At 40.6% G+C, this 14,442-nt stretch overlaps 2 protein-coding genes across 2 annotated transcripts; both read right to left on the bottom strand.

Annotated features, from left to right (window-relative positions):
* Positions 1 to 926: 926 nt before the first annotated feature.
* Positions 927 to 3,008, bottom strand: LOC127785597 (receptor-like protein 2). Its single transcript, XM_052312993.1, has one exon. It carries the CDS (start codon positions 3,006 to 3,008, stop codon positions 927 to 929), a length of 2,082 nt encoding a protein of 693 aa, XP_052168953.1.
* A 2,918-nt stretch (positions 3,009 to 5,926) lies between these two features.
* Positions 5,927 to 8,215, bottom strand: LOC127753227 (bisdemethoxycurcumin synthase-like). Its single transcript, XM_052278700.1, has 2 exons — positions 7,956 to 8,215; positions 5,927 to 7,163 (listed from the first exon to the last, which is right to left on the bottom strand). The coding sequence occupies exons 1-2, from the start codon at positions 8,149 to 8,151 to the stop codon at positions 6,163 to 6,165; spliced, it is 1,197 nt and encodes a 398-aa protein (XP_052134660.1). The 5' UTR covers positions 8,152 to 8,215; the 3' UTR covers positions 5,927 to 6,162.
* Positions 8,216 to 14,442: the final 6,227 nt, after the last annotated feature.

The raw sequence follows: 14,442 nt of genomic DNA, 5'->3' as shown, positions 1-14,442 counted from the left end.
TACATATTCCATAGATATAAGCTATCCCCTATGACTATCGGATAACCATGCCATGTGGGTATGGGGTACCCATAATCTCCACAAGGACCGAGCTGAAGCGGCGTGTCAGGATGAATCCATGCTCGGAGGTTCTCTTTGTTTAAAGGTAAATCGAGCAGAGCCGAAGTCCCCTGTTTCTTCACCAATGTTTTCTTAAAGAATTTAGGTTTTATTGATGGGATGTGCTTCTGCATTGCTAACTACTGCTATAGCCCGCTCTGTGATCCAACCATACAATTGTTGAATTGCACTATTTTAACAGACAATTTATGTAGAGCTACAAAAGCTTTTGAAGGGTTTGGCTAGCTGTGATGAACGCAGAAAACGATACTTTTGTCATGACATGTCCCCACTTATTACTTGTACTATTGTATTTCAATTCATCAATTGTAACATGATTTACCAGGCCAAGAAAAATAGATTAACTACCTATCATTAGCAAATAACATAGCAGTTAGGCCTGTGGAATAGGCCTATAAAACCCAAAGTCCCCAACGAAGGTGAATACTATAGGAAAAAAACATGTAGGTATCCAATCTGTACAATTGGTTTTCACAAGATTGAGTTATGACACTGTTAAACAGTTTAGGTGCTTACAGTCAAATATCTTACATAATTACATCAACTAAGTTTTACATTGACCACTCTTAAGTCTTAACCCATGGACACCTTCCAATTTCATCTCTGTTTTATGACTTGAATGATAGGTAGACAATGTTCAGTTGGAGATATTGATTGATCTTACTGAAACTTTGGTTTAAGAAATCATCAGGCCATGGCTGGAGATAGTGACAGCTATCATGGTGTTGCAGGTCTTGGTTTGCTATGCTTGGCGTGTCTATGCACAATGGCCTGGTAGACCAAATATGATCTAAACTGAAGTAGAGCTAGAAAAACCTTGATAGGACAATCTGATCATATAACACCCCTACACCAAAGAATGTGCCGAAGGAAATCATAAAGACAATCATGCTATTGGTATGTTTTGTGGAGACAAATGGTGTTTCTGTTGTATCACAATGCTGTGTAAGCATAGGACCACACAATCTTGGGTTCCCCTCAAAGCTATTACTCGGGAACGTGCTAAGCTGGCCGACATTTGGAACTGACCCTTCAAGGTCATTGTTAGAAATGTTGAATACTGAAAGGAAGTGCAATTCGTTCAGTGCATCAGGTATTGTACCATTGAGATTGTTTCTTGACAAGTCAAGCACCTGCAGGTTCGTGAGGTTGTAGATTGAATCTGGTATCTTTCCAGATAATCTGTTGGAACTCAAATTAAGTAGAAGAAGCGCCTTCAAGTGACCAATCTCGTTGGGGATCATGCCAGTGAAGTTATTGATGCCTAGATTCAACACTTTAGGGAAAGAACTAGTTATTCGGTACTGAAGTGAATGACTTCTAGAGATAGGCAGCTCAAAGGTCTTCGTTGCAACATTGCCTGTTTGTAACATTGGCATCTCTACTAAGGCTAATGGAATTTCCCCTGAAAGACTGTTGTTTGACATGTCTATATGGAATAAGAAGTTTAGGCTGCTGATCCAGTAAGGTACTGGGCCATTTAGTTTATTGTTATATAAAAATAGCATCTCCAAATTTGTCAGTTTTGATAACCAGTGAGGTATTTTTCCAGTCAATGAACAATCATTCAGGGAAAAAACCCGAAGATTCTCAAAACCATAAATCTCATCATCCTTTGGCATGGTCTCATGGATAAAGTTGTATCCAATAAACAGGGTGGTTAGGGTCCTGCAATTCTGAAGTATCTGAAGTGCATTTGTTATATTTCTTAGAGAGATCCCGACAAGTGATAGAAATGTGAGGTACTTCAGATTACCTATTTTCTCTGAGAGCTGGCCATGGAACCTGTTGTAAGACAACCGTAATGCAGTTAGATTTCTGCATGAGTAGATACTTTCTGGAACTGTTCCAGTAAAGTTATTCCAGATAAGATCTAAGGACCTTAGATTGCCTAAGGTGGAGAAGTTGACATTGTCAAGATCTCCTGATAAGTTGTTGCTCCCGAGGTTCATGGTCATGAGTTTTGTGCAATTTCCTAGAGTTAATGGCAACTCTCCAAACATGTTGTTGTATTCCAAATTGAGCTTCTCCAGTGTCTTGAGCTGTCCTATGGAATTTGGGATACTGCCATTGAGCCTGTTTTCTCCAAGATCTATGGTCACCAGATTTTTTAGCTTGGTGATGCCAATAATTGATCCTTCTAACTGATTATTAGGAAACCAGAGGTGCTTCAAAGAGGTAATATCAAAGATATCGTCTGGAAGAGCCCCAATGAGGTTGTTGTGGCCAGCACTCAGCAATGTCAGCATGGAGCAATTACCAAGCCCCAAAGGGATTCTTCCGCTGAATTGGTTATAGCTGAGTTCAAGCACAGCAAAAGATGGTGCGCTGGCACAGAATGATGTTGGAATCGGCCCAGTAAAGCTGTTGTTGCTGGCATTGAGCATGATCAGATTGTTCATCATCTCCCATGTGTTGGATGGGAACAGTCCTGTAAACAAGTTACTTGAGATGTTCAATACCTGCAGAGGCCGGTGAGGGGTTGAAGACGGCAGCTCACCAAGTCCTCCTGTGAGACGGTTAAAACTGACATCAAGGACCACGATGCTGCTGGATGACACCAATTCCAGCGGTAAGCCACCAGACAGTGAGTTGTGGGACAAGTTAAGGCACACCAAGCTGGTGAGATCACCAAGCGATGGTGAGATGTGCCCTTGAAGGCTTCTCGAGGCCAGTGAGACCTCGGCTACTGTCCCTTCTCTGCTGCAGGTGATGCCTTCCCAGGAACAGCAGTCTGTACTATTATGCCATGATGCAGTGAGGCCGATGTCCTGGGACAGCCCCGCGAGGAACTGGAGTAGGGAGCGCATTTCCTGCTCGGTGCATGAGCCGGCTGGAGAGACGAAAGGCAGCAGGAGCAGCACAAGAACATGGCCATAGGAAAGCATCCTGCTGCATGAGGAATGCGGCCTTGGATTCATGGTTCTACTCGTGGACACTATCACGGAATTGTGTGCTTGTTTCAGCAAGATAAACATGTAATGCTATTATGTGCGAAACCATGTTTGTTAGGTTTATAGAGCTGGAGACCCATTGTTGTTGGCTTGTCACCATGTGCTTACCTGCTTCTAATGTTCTAAATCACTGGCTTGGTGTAGTGCTTATTTCTGTAAAGTACACAATCTCTTCATTCTTTAACTAGCCTGATTTGTTAGGTTAGCTAGCTGCTCACCTTGTTTCTCAAGTGCAGTTGCACTTGAGAAACTATGCTTCTTGAAGGGACTATTTAAAACCTTCTTAAGTGCTAATGTAGAGTCAGTAGGTCAACTCACTATTTTTGTTTGTCTTCTTTTGTACAGAAGGACGTATCACGTACCCTGTGCTAATAAACTCTCTGCAGCAGTTGTAGTTGGAAAGTCTTCAGCAGTTGCACTGGTTCTGTGCAAAATATTATACCTGCCTCAGGGGATCTCCTCAGAAATAATGCAGATGCCAATGCTGCAACCTGAGAAGGTTGCTGTTTGCATCATAATTTGGCTTTTAGTTAGTACATATGGGCAGGCCAATTTATTTAGAATAGTTTGCTGGAATTATCATGTGGTTTGCTTGAGAGTACTTTGAAATATATGTGTGCAGGAACTTATCATGCATTGCTCGGCTGATCTGTGTAAGATGCTGGGGGAGCGGCACCCGTTTAATTGGCTTGGGCATGCAGCAGTAGCATAGGAGAGTGAGATTTGGCGACTGAGATCAATGCTTGCATGATGATTTTACTAGCTGGCTGCATTAGTTTGCGAGGCAGTTGTTTTGCAGGGTACACAAATGCAAATAGAGCTGTGCACAGGAGGGTGATCAAGCCGGTGCTGGAATTTGTGCAGATGGATACTGGCGGCATGGCTCGTGTTACACTGCAGGTGCTCGGTTTGATCCACGCGGGGCCTTTTGCCGCAACCCGCAGGTGACGGGCGTTGGAGGACTACCGAGTAAATTTGCCTGCAATAAGACCGTCGTCAGCGTGTGTTACGGCGATAGAATGAAAGAGATAAAGTTTGGTAACTGATTGAGTCGTATTCGGCCAAGGGATTTGTTTCAGTTTAACGTGCAAGCCGAATACCTGGTGTTTGATCCCTATATGTACTAGCGTATTAGGTTAGTAGGAGCACCCCGAACAATTTTATCAATCTATTATTCATCTTCTTTTCTTTTTAGTTCTTTTCTATTTCGTTTTCATGGCTGAGTTCTAGCAACTCTAGAATTTGGGTTGATCTTTGCCATTTTACGCTGAAAAACGGTCGTGCTTCTCCACGAAGGCGAGAAGGTTATCCTTTGCTAGTTTGCTCGGAAACGAGTCGTTCGTCGTCACATAAGTACGATATTTATCCTCTTTGCTAATTTGCTTGTAAATTAGTCGTTTGATTTCATAAAAGCGAATTAATTTTGAAATCGGTTTCACTAGCCGATTTTGATCTATTGATTTTGGCGACTCCGTTGATTACACCGTAAATCGTTAGGTGATCTTGGCTACGAAAAAGCGTCAACAGTTACCACCCATTTTGATCCATGGATATTTGAACTGTTGTTTGCCAGCTGATTTTACTTCCTTTTTGTGAGTAGTTCTTTCCATTTTTCATGCTTATCTTCTCCTTGAAATGTACAGGATACTAAACGTAGAGTATAGATCTTATAGGATAATATGGACAACAAACAAGCACGTAAATACCCTCAAACTCTTGTCTTTGTCTAAAATTCATTCCTGAACTATAAAACAAGGTATGTTACGTAACCTAACTATAAATACCAGACACTTACCCCCTTAGGCGGTTTTACGGTGGTTTTGGTACACGGTCGGATCGATGAATACTCTATAGCCTATCATCTGTGGTTGTAGACTTGTAGCCATATGTAGAAGCCGCAAACCTCTCAAAGACACAACTTCATGCGCTGCCAACAGAGGTATAGAAGGTGCTCCTTCCCATGCTGGCGGCTCCGGCATCAAAGGAGCTACTTCTCGCATCACCGAAGCGCTGCGGTTACGTATACTCGCTCCATCTTCCTTCACCGCGCCGTCGCTTCAACAAGTGCACATCGCCAAAGCGGCCGCTCGTGTGTGATGCCAATGGAAAGGGAAATTAATCGCACACATTGGCTTGGCCCAGCTAACCTCAAGAGTCAAGACTTGATGCAGCTGACAACGGCAATCTCCCACACGTACTGTCCTTTTTCTAGTGGCAGGTGCAGGCGCACGCGCTAGCTTTTGCGTGGGTCTTTACCGGTTCAGCCCCACATGTCAGAGAGGGAATCATGCTAAGTGAGAAGGCAATCAAGCGTGCCTCATCAGCAGCCTCAACTTTGCCAATAGTCGAGAACTTTGCCCGTCGGGATAAAACTGCATCGTAACTTAACCAATCTAATTGTGGCACGAAGACAAAGCTACAAAGTAAGAATACACAGTGATATCCAATATGGAAGTGGAACACCGCAGGAGCACCTCCAACCTGCCGGCCTTGAAGAGGTTGATATTAAGTTCACCTAACCATATTTGTGTCATGCATGAAAACACAACAACCCACTTCCTTTACAATATTCTAATAGGCCTTGTCTTTCTCAGAAGCTATACATCACGACGGTATATTGTCATTTCCAAGAACTCCGCTATCATCGGCCGATCAACAGTAGTCCCTTTTCTCTTTTGGTTTTAACAATTTTTCGCATGTAAAATATTATTTACTTACAGTGTTAATTTCATCATCGTGAAGTTATTTTAAAAAATTCTATCTCCATCTGCAAAAACTTGGAATGAACACAATGTTTTAATTAAAAATACTCCTGACATGGCATTTCAAATTTTTGTTACGGATCCAAAATATTAACATTCAGAGTAAATATGATGATAATTAAGAATCATTTTACAATACAGGGACCTTTGTTTACAACATGCAATAGAATTGATAACACAAACATGCATACCAGTACATCATAATCCCACTTAAAACGTGATCAATTGATTCAGTGTCACGCACTCACACTAATTACTCTACCGTGGTGAAATACCCAAAGTGCAGAAGACGATCGACCTTTGCATTTTATTCTTCATAGTGGTGATTAATTTTCCTTCAAACCATGTGAGAGTGGATTACGCAGCACGATTGACTCTATTGTGACTCCAGGTCCAAAGGCTAGCAACACTCCCCACTCAGGCTGTTGCTGCATGTCTTGTTCCTTCTCCCGACGGCGGCGTAGTTCATCAAGAACGAATGCGATTGTTGCACCACTCATGTTCCCGTACTCGCTCAGCACTTGGCGGCTCGCCGCAAGCTTCCATGGCTGTAGTTGGAGCTTGTCTTCTATGTTATCAAGGATTGCGCGACCGCCAGGGTGCACTGCCCAGAAGAGGTCGTTCCAGTTAGGATCTGTGTTTCCGACAGATCGGAACGCATCAAGCAAGCACTGATGGATGTTGTCCTTTATCAGCGTTGGCACCTGGATAGAGAGGTGAAAATCTATGCCACTGCTAGTGGCTTGCATGCCGAGTGCGTGCTCGGTTCCTGGTATCATGGTTTGCGAGGCGGCAACCATCTCGAATAGCGGGCGCTCACCATCGGCCGAGGGGTTGGCACCAACAATGACTGCACCAGCACCATCCCCGAACAGTCCATGGCCAATGATTTTGCTTTCGTCCGGGGTAGAGAAGCATATCAGTGTCAGCTCGGAGCAAGCTACGAGGACACGCGCACCGCGGTTATTCTCGGCGATCTCCTTTGCGAGTTGGAGTGCCCTGCCACCACCTGAGCAACCGTGGAGACTAAGAATGGTGCGAGAAACGGAAGGGCGTAGTTTGAGCAATGAAGCCAACTGGAGGTCGGCACTAGGTGCACGACAGCCTGAGTAGGTGCTAAAAATAAGGTGGGTGATGTCAGTGGCCGGACGGCCCCACTCAGCAATGGCTTTCCGCGCAGCGGACTCGGCAAGCTTGGGGACCTCGGTAGCCACGATGTCTACACGAGTTTCAAGGGAGGGCGAGTGTTTGTCAATGATCTCTGGGTGGGCACTGATAAGCTCCGCGTCAAGGTGGATGTAGCGCTTTTCTATACCAGATTTGTGACCTGAAATGGAAATGAAAACCCATGTGTATATTTAATTTGTTACTACTTTGTAATCGTGAGGTTACATAAAAAATAAAACATATTATTGGACATTTATACATGCTTCAAATTAAAATATGAATACCAATTATTTTTTGCTTGAATAATTACATGCAAGCACTTCCCTTAAGAAACTAAACCACACATTTGATTTCTCTGTATGTCCTATCCAAATATTTAGGAAGATATACATGTTTAAATTTTCAGAAGAGCGTCGTAGTACATGAGTTTTATTCGAACAGTACATGAGTTGTCTGACGACGTAGTCGTGCATCCATAACTCTACCCACTAATTTCCAAATCATATGTGAGTGCTATTTCAGTAAGATGAATGGATTAATCTTTGTAACTTTCCTTACTTATATGTACACGAGTTCTGTGGCTTGCATGTGTGATGGTAGGGTGAGGAAGTGACAATAGGTGGAACAGCTATCATATTTAACAAAACCATGACAGTATCAATTATTTTTTTTGTTCGAACAATTACAAAACTAATATATGATATAATGAAAGCACTTCTCTTAACAAAATTAAAATCACACATTTAATTTATATAGGTCCCTATCCAAAAGTTAAGGTTTATAGCCTCGTTTTTCTCTACATACCATAAATATATTATTTATGTATGGTTTATAGCGAATGATAGCATGATATATACTCCGCGATATTTAAGCATTTGCAAATTTTTCACACTAGAGTTAGTAAAAAATGATTAATAATAATGATGATAAGTGCAATTATTGATCTACTTACATATCCTCTTCATCTTATCCTTGAGCTCAGTAAGGTGCTCGCTCTTGGTTAGACCAAAGTAGTAGTCAGCAAAGTTATCCTGACACACGATGTTTTCCGGGTTTGCAGTGCCAATGGCGAGGATCGTTGCAGGACCTTCCGAATGCTGTGTGCCACGGCGGTTGTCAACAATAGCGGCGGTAGTTGCTCCAGGCATGGTCGATGCAAAAGGAAGAACTTGTGCCTATGGAATTAGTTGCCTTCAGAGAGAAAGAGGTGGATATGCGATGCGCCTATGAATGAAAACTCTAGCAGTTGGCTGTTGGCTTTATACTAGTTGATCGATAACCAGGCCTTGTTAGCTCCCAAATATGTTTCCATTATTAAATGACACAAAAAAAACTAGTAAAGAAAACCTTCACATGTTCTATGGAGTGTTTAAAACCGCAATAAATTTTCTATTGACAACATAATATAACCTGAACAAAATCACACGAGAGATTTTATTTGTTTTGGATCGTGAGGTCTGCATTACGAAGCAGCTACTACGGTCTGGAGTATGGACATTGTTTTCCACTGGTGTGATTAGCTTGATCATCGTGCAAAGCAGTCATCCCCAGCTTTAGGAGCTGTGCTTACGTTTATAGTATTGGGAGAAGCTGCAACCTGGCCGATGATCAAGGAATTTTTTTTCTGCACAATCACCATACTCCTGCATTAAGCTTATTCTTCTGTATCAAATGAGTGATTCACAGGAAAATCAAGAACCCAATCGTGCACTGGAGATTATAAGTCATAATGTTCTTATTTATGCTCTAGGATTAGATCGATCTAGAGAATATTTTCTTATTTAGCTTGCAATCGCCCAGATTTAAATATAATCCAAAATTATAATTGAGAATTTAAATAATTAACTTCACAATCAACCCTGCATCTCTTAAACGAATTGTTGGCCTGGCCACGAGAATCAAGCATCCAATAAACAATATGGATCAACTCATGACCGTGGCGTGTTAAGCCCCTGGTGATGTTCATGATCGTCGGAGATTAAATGCATTGAGATATGCCACACTGTTGCAGATGTAACCTGGACGGAGATGGCTGATGTCGTCTCAGTGTCATTAACTGCTTGTGAAAAAAAATTCCTTTCTTCCTATATAATTTAGTACTCACTACAAATCATTTACTACTGTAAAGCTTACAATCTATGAGGCCACATCATCATCTACAAATCATTTACTGTTGTAAAGATTAAAATCAGTGAGGCCACATCATCATCTAACCCTTGCCATTAGATCAACTAAGGAGGTAGCCCGCACACAAGCACGGGGTATCTTATTTATGTTCCATAAATTTTATTATTGTAAAGATGTACCGATGAACTTAACATAAAATATTATTTGTAAACAATTTAAATATATGATCTTTATCTTAAAAATGTTTGATATTGCTGATTCTCGACATGACGTTTATATTTATAAAATTATCAAGATCTTGGTCTATTATTTGTAAACAATTTAATTATTGTGCTATCATCTTATTAATATCTTATAAAATTATGCAACCATATTTTCTTCTTTTGAATATGAGTATGTGACATTTCTAAATTAAATGTTAGTATCAATTATCCTAACAATCAATCCCATATCTGGTCATTGAAACATTTAAATCAAAATCATATTCAATATAACGACTTAGTTTGGAGTCTTTTCTTATCGCATGTATTATTACTCATTATTGTGATTATTTTTCTTATTTACAAAAATAGCAATGGTAAATTTCAAACTGGTTATTTGTAATTGTTTTGCTACTGTCAATAAATAAATAAATGTGTGATAAAGCACATTTGGGCAACACAACCATTTTATATGAAAATGTTGTGAAGTACACCTCCGTTATTTTTTTAGAAAAGCAACCTTCCATGTAAACTTAATCTTTAAACATTTGTGTTTTTTTCTTTTTCTTTAGTAGGACTATTTAAATGAATTTGTAAAAGGAATCCTTGAATTTTTTTGCATTTCAATCAAATAATTGTAAATAATAATTTTATATGCCCTCAAGTCCGCCTTATTATCCTCTATGCTCACACCACAATGTCACTACCACAAACCTCAACGCCGACTGTCTTGGTTCCACTGTCGACCTCCCTCGATTTTGTTAGCACCGCTAGCCTCATCATCACTTGCCGGCACCTCCCTCAATGTTAAATGTGGAAATTGATCGGGTGCCTTATTTAAAGTTTCTTAAATTTTGTTGTCGTCTGGGTTTGCATATTATGAGTTTTTCTTCAAGTCATATTTAATATATTTTATATATCTAACTGTATTGTGTGAAATTGAAGGGGCTCATGCGCATATAATTAATTTATGCCATTTTAGTATACACACTGGCAAAGGATGCACTTACGTATGACAGATAGCAGGAAGGATTTATTGTATAGTCACTGGCAATTTCTGGAATCTATCTACGGAACGGCAGATAGCAGGAAGGATGCACTTGAGGCCAAGTTCGGAGTTTCTGATGCTAGCAGTGAGCTATATGTCATGGAGCAGTTCTATGACTAAAAGATGGACGATGACCGTTCTTTAGTTGAACAAGCTCATCAGATTCAGGCACTGGCAAAGGAACTTGAGAATAATGGTTGCGACGAGTTGCTGGACAAGTTCGTGGCGGGTTGCATTACTGCCAAATTGTCACCTTCTTGGTCGAATTTTGCCACTTCTATAAAACACGAGAGACAAGAGTTCAGTGCCACTGATCTTATTGGCTCTTTAGGTGTGACATCCTGGCCCAATCAGGATGAGATCGACCTGTGTGGCCCAAGAAAGCTATATGCATGTTTAGTACCACCTTGCTAGTTTAGCAAGAGTGGAACCAACTTATAAGAGCTTATCCCTCCAACCATATCATTCCCGGGTTAACCCTTTTACACGAAGCGAGGATGGAAGTTTAAGCGGGGTGGTGTGTGTAAGTGCGCCTACCCGTCAGACTATGCAGTTCCGGAGGGTGGGCTAAATGGTATCAGAGCTGACGCTCACGGTTGCGCGTACGGGTCAGTATGCAGGCATATGACGCATGGCGCATGTGGGCTCTGTGTGAGGCAGATGGCATGGCATATGTTGCCAACACTGGACGTACGGACGTGCGCTAAGAGGTGGCGTCTTCCTGGACATTTTCCTATATGCCTGTGTGACTACATGGGTAAGTTGAGCCGACGAGGACGTCGGATCCTTTGAGGAGAGGTGTATGTGACATCCTGGTCCAATTAGGATGAGGCCTGTGTGGCCCACGAGAGCTGTGTGCATGTTTAGTATCACCTTACTAGTATGGCAAGAGTGGAACTAGCTTATAAGAGCTTGTCCCTCCAACCATATCACTCTCGAGCTAACCCTTTTACACAAAGCGATGACGAAAGTGTAAGTGGGGTGGTGTGTGTAAGTGGGCCTGCTCGTCGAATGGACTGGCTACGCTGTTCTGGAGGGTGGGCTACATTAGGTGTCGAGGACAAGGCGAGGGCAAAGGACAACCGCAGTAAAAACGATGAGGGAGGTTCTAGTGCCAACTTGGTGTAGAAGAAGAACTTTTATGCATCTGACAATAACAAGAAAAAGGTCAAACCTGATGCCAAACCCAAGATTGCAACCACTTTTAAGAAGAAAGGCAAGGGAAAGACATAGGGTAACTGCTTTGTGTACGGTGAGCCTTGTCATTGGGCCAAGGGTTGTCTTGATCGCCAGGACAAAAAGTCTACAAGCATGGTTATTAGGATGGAAGAGGAAAATTGGGGTATGGTAATTTTTTATCTACAGTACTTTCTGTTTTTACTCACTTGAGTGGTAGATGATACTAGTGCTAATATTCATGTCTGTGCTGAAATTTCCTTGTTTTCTTCTTTATCAGGACGGGAGATGTTCCTCCTTACTGATGGGGAACGGTTCGCTTGCATTCGGAAGAGACCGTGCAGCTCAAAAATTTGCATCATGTCCCCTTAATAAAGAAGAATCTTTTCAGCGGCTCTTCACTTTGTAGAGATGGTTTTAATCTTGTGTTTGTGTCCAATAAATATGACGTATCTAAAGTGGAACATTTGTTGGTAAAGGTTATGACAGCAGAGGCTTGTTCCCCTTTTCTTTAGATGATGTGTGTAATAATGTTGTGAACCATGTGAGCAATGATGATGACTCTAATGTTTGGCATTTGCGACTTTGTTATGGGATTTTGGTTATATGAAGTGCTTAGGTAACATGAGTTTAATCTCGAAATTCACTTTGGTCAAGTATTCTAAGTATCATACTTGCGTTCAAGCAAAACAACCTCGAAGCCTCACAAGAGATTGTTGACTAAAGCGGGAAAGAAATACTGCATGACACTTATAGATGATTGCACTAGATTTTGCTATGTGTACTTATTGAAAACAAAAGATAAATCATCGCATTACATTAAAATTTATAAGGCTGAGGTAGAAACCAACTTAAAAGGAAAATCAAACTGTTAAAGGTTTGTTAAGGTTTGACTGAGGTGGAGAGTATTTGTCAAATGAGTTTACTTCATTCTGTGAAGAGTCCAAAATTATTCATGAGAGTTTTCACCCCAGTCAAATAGGGTTGCTGAAAGAAAGAATCGCACTTCAATCAATTGGTGAATGCCATGTTAGACACTGTGAGACACTGTGGGGCTTTCCAAGGAATGGTGGGGTGAGGCTATATTGACTGCATGTCATGTCTTGAATAAAATTCCTACTAAGAATAAAGAAGTAACACCATTCGAGAAATGGGAAAAGAAAATGTTAACTCTCTCATACTTGCGCACATTGGTCTCATACTTGTGCACATGGGGTTCTTTCGCTAAGGTCAATGTGACTATAGTCAAAGAGTACAAAATTGGACCAAAAGCCGTGGATTGTATGTTCCTTGGTTATAATATATGCAACATGGGTTATAGATTCTTAATTGTAAATTATGGAGTGTTAGACATGCGTATTGGTACAATTTTTGAGTTCAGAGATACTACACCTTTTAAGAATGAATTTGCCATGAAAGACGCATCTAGCTCTTCTTGTCAAGAACCTATTTTGTCTCTTGAGTTTTTGCCGGTAGAACACGATAATCAAATGTCTGTTGAACCTATTTTCTTGATATACATCATCATGTCAACCACGGGTGCCGGCACTACTAGAGGAGTAGGGAATGACAACACTGGATGAAGAGAAACTGAGAACGTTAACATCAACGGAGGCAACATCAATGCATCATCATCATCTTGAGCGTTTTCTGTATATGACTATTGTCATCTCGGTGTTGAACATATTTCTAGTTGCTATTGTTCATTTTTATCACTCACTTTTTTTGCATATGTCATGTTTATTGTGTTATATTTCTAGTTTAAAATATGCCGAGTTTTGATTATATTTCCAACAAAAATCACCCCATTTTTATAGGCTTTTTTTAAACACTGCCTTTAAAATTGTAACTTTCACATGCGGCTGCTTAGGAAAATCGCCTGTATGAAATACACTTATTTTCACATACAGTTTTCTTTATAACCTATCAAATAGTTTTGTTCACAAGTCGTCCATGATACGGAGGCAACATCAACCATCTTTATATGCATTTCAAAATCTAGGCTACATAAGGAACGAATGTTCTAGGACATGTGAAAACTTTTTTTTTATAATGTGGCATATCTCTCTGCATTTAATCTCCGAAGATCATGAACCTCACCAGGGGCTTAACACGTCAAGGTCATAAGTTGATTCATTTTGTTTACTGATTGTTTATTGGATCCTTGATTCTCGTGGCCAACAATTTTTTTATGAGATGCAGGGTTGATTGTGCAATTAATTATTTAACATCTCGTTCATAATTTTGGACTGTACTAAAAGGCTGGACGATCACAAGTATGAAAATATGCACTAGGATTAGATCGATCTCCAGTTATACATTATGATTTGTAATCTCGAGAGCACGAATTGGATTCATAGTTGTCGGGTCCTTGATTGTCCTGTGATTCTGTGGATCACTCATTTGATACAGAAGAATAAGTTTAATTTCCTTGATTATCGCGGCCAGGTTACAGCTTCTCCCAATATTATAAACGTTGCTTCAAAAATAAAAAAAAACGTATAACCACAGCTCGTAAAGGAGGGGGATGACTGCTTTGCACGATGGTCGAGAGCTAATCACACTAATTAAGTGGAAAACAATGTCCATACTCCAGACCATAGTAGCTGCTTTGTACATGCCATGGCATGCAGACCTCACGATCTGTAATAAGAAAAATCTCTCATGTGATTTTGTTCAGGTTATATTATATGTTGTCAATAGAAAAAAAATATTTTTGTTTTAAATTAACACTACATGGAACATGTGATCAAGGTTTTCTTGCAGAAATTTTTTATGTCATTTAATAATGGAAACATATTTGAGAGCTAACAAGGCCAGGTTATCGATCAACTAGTATAAATCCAATAGGCAGCTGCTAGAGTTTTCATTCATAGACGCATCACATA

This window comes from Oryza glaberrima, chromosome 10, assembly GCF_000147395.1.
Source record: "Oryza glaberrima chromosome 10, OglaRS2, whole genome shotgun sequence".
Classification (NCBI taxonomy): Eukaryota; Viridiplantae; Streptophyta; class Magnoliopsida; order Poales; family Poaceae; genus Oryza; species Oryza glaberrima.
This window is presented reverse-complemented; position numbering and strand designations above follow the sequence as displayed.

Coding starts and splice junctions, on each gene's coding strand:
- LOC127785597 (XM_052312993.1), bottom strand. CDS start 3,008: ATGCTTTCCTATGGCCATGTTCTTGTGCTGCTCCTGCTGCCTTTCGTC.
- LOC127753227 (XM_052278700.1), bottom strand. CDS start 8,151: ATGCCTGGAGCAACTACCGCCGCTATTGTTGACAACCGCCGTGGCACA. Junction 7,164..7,955: donor GGATAAGATGAAGAGGATAT/GTAAGTAGATCA, acceptor TTTCCATTTCAG/GTCACAAATCTGGTATAGAA.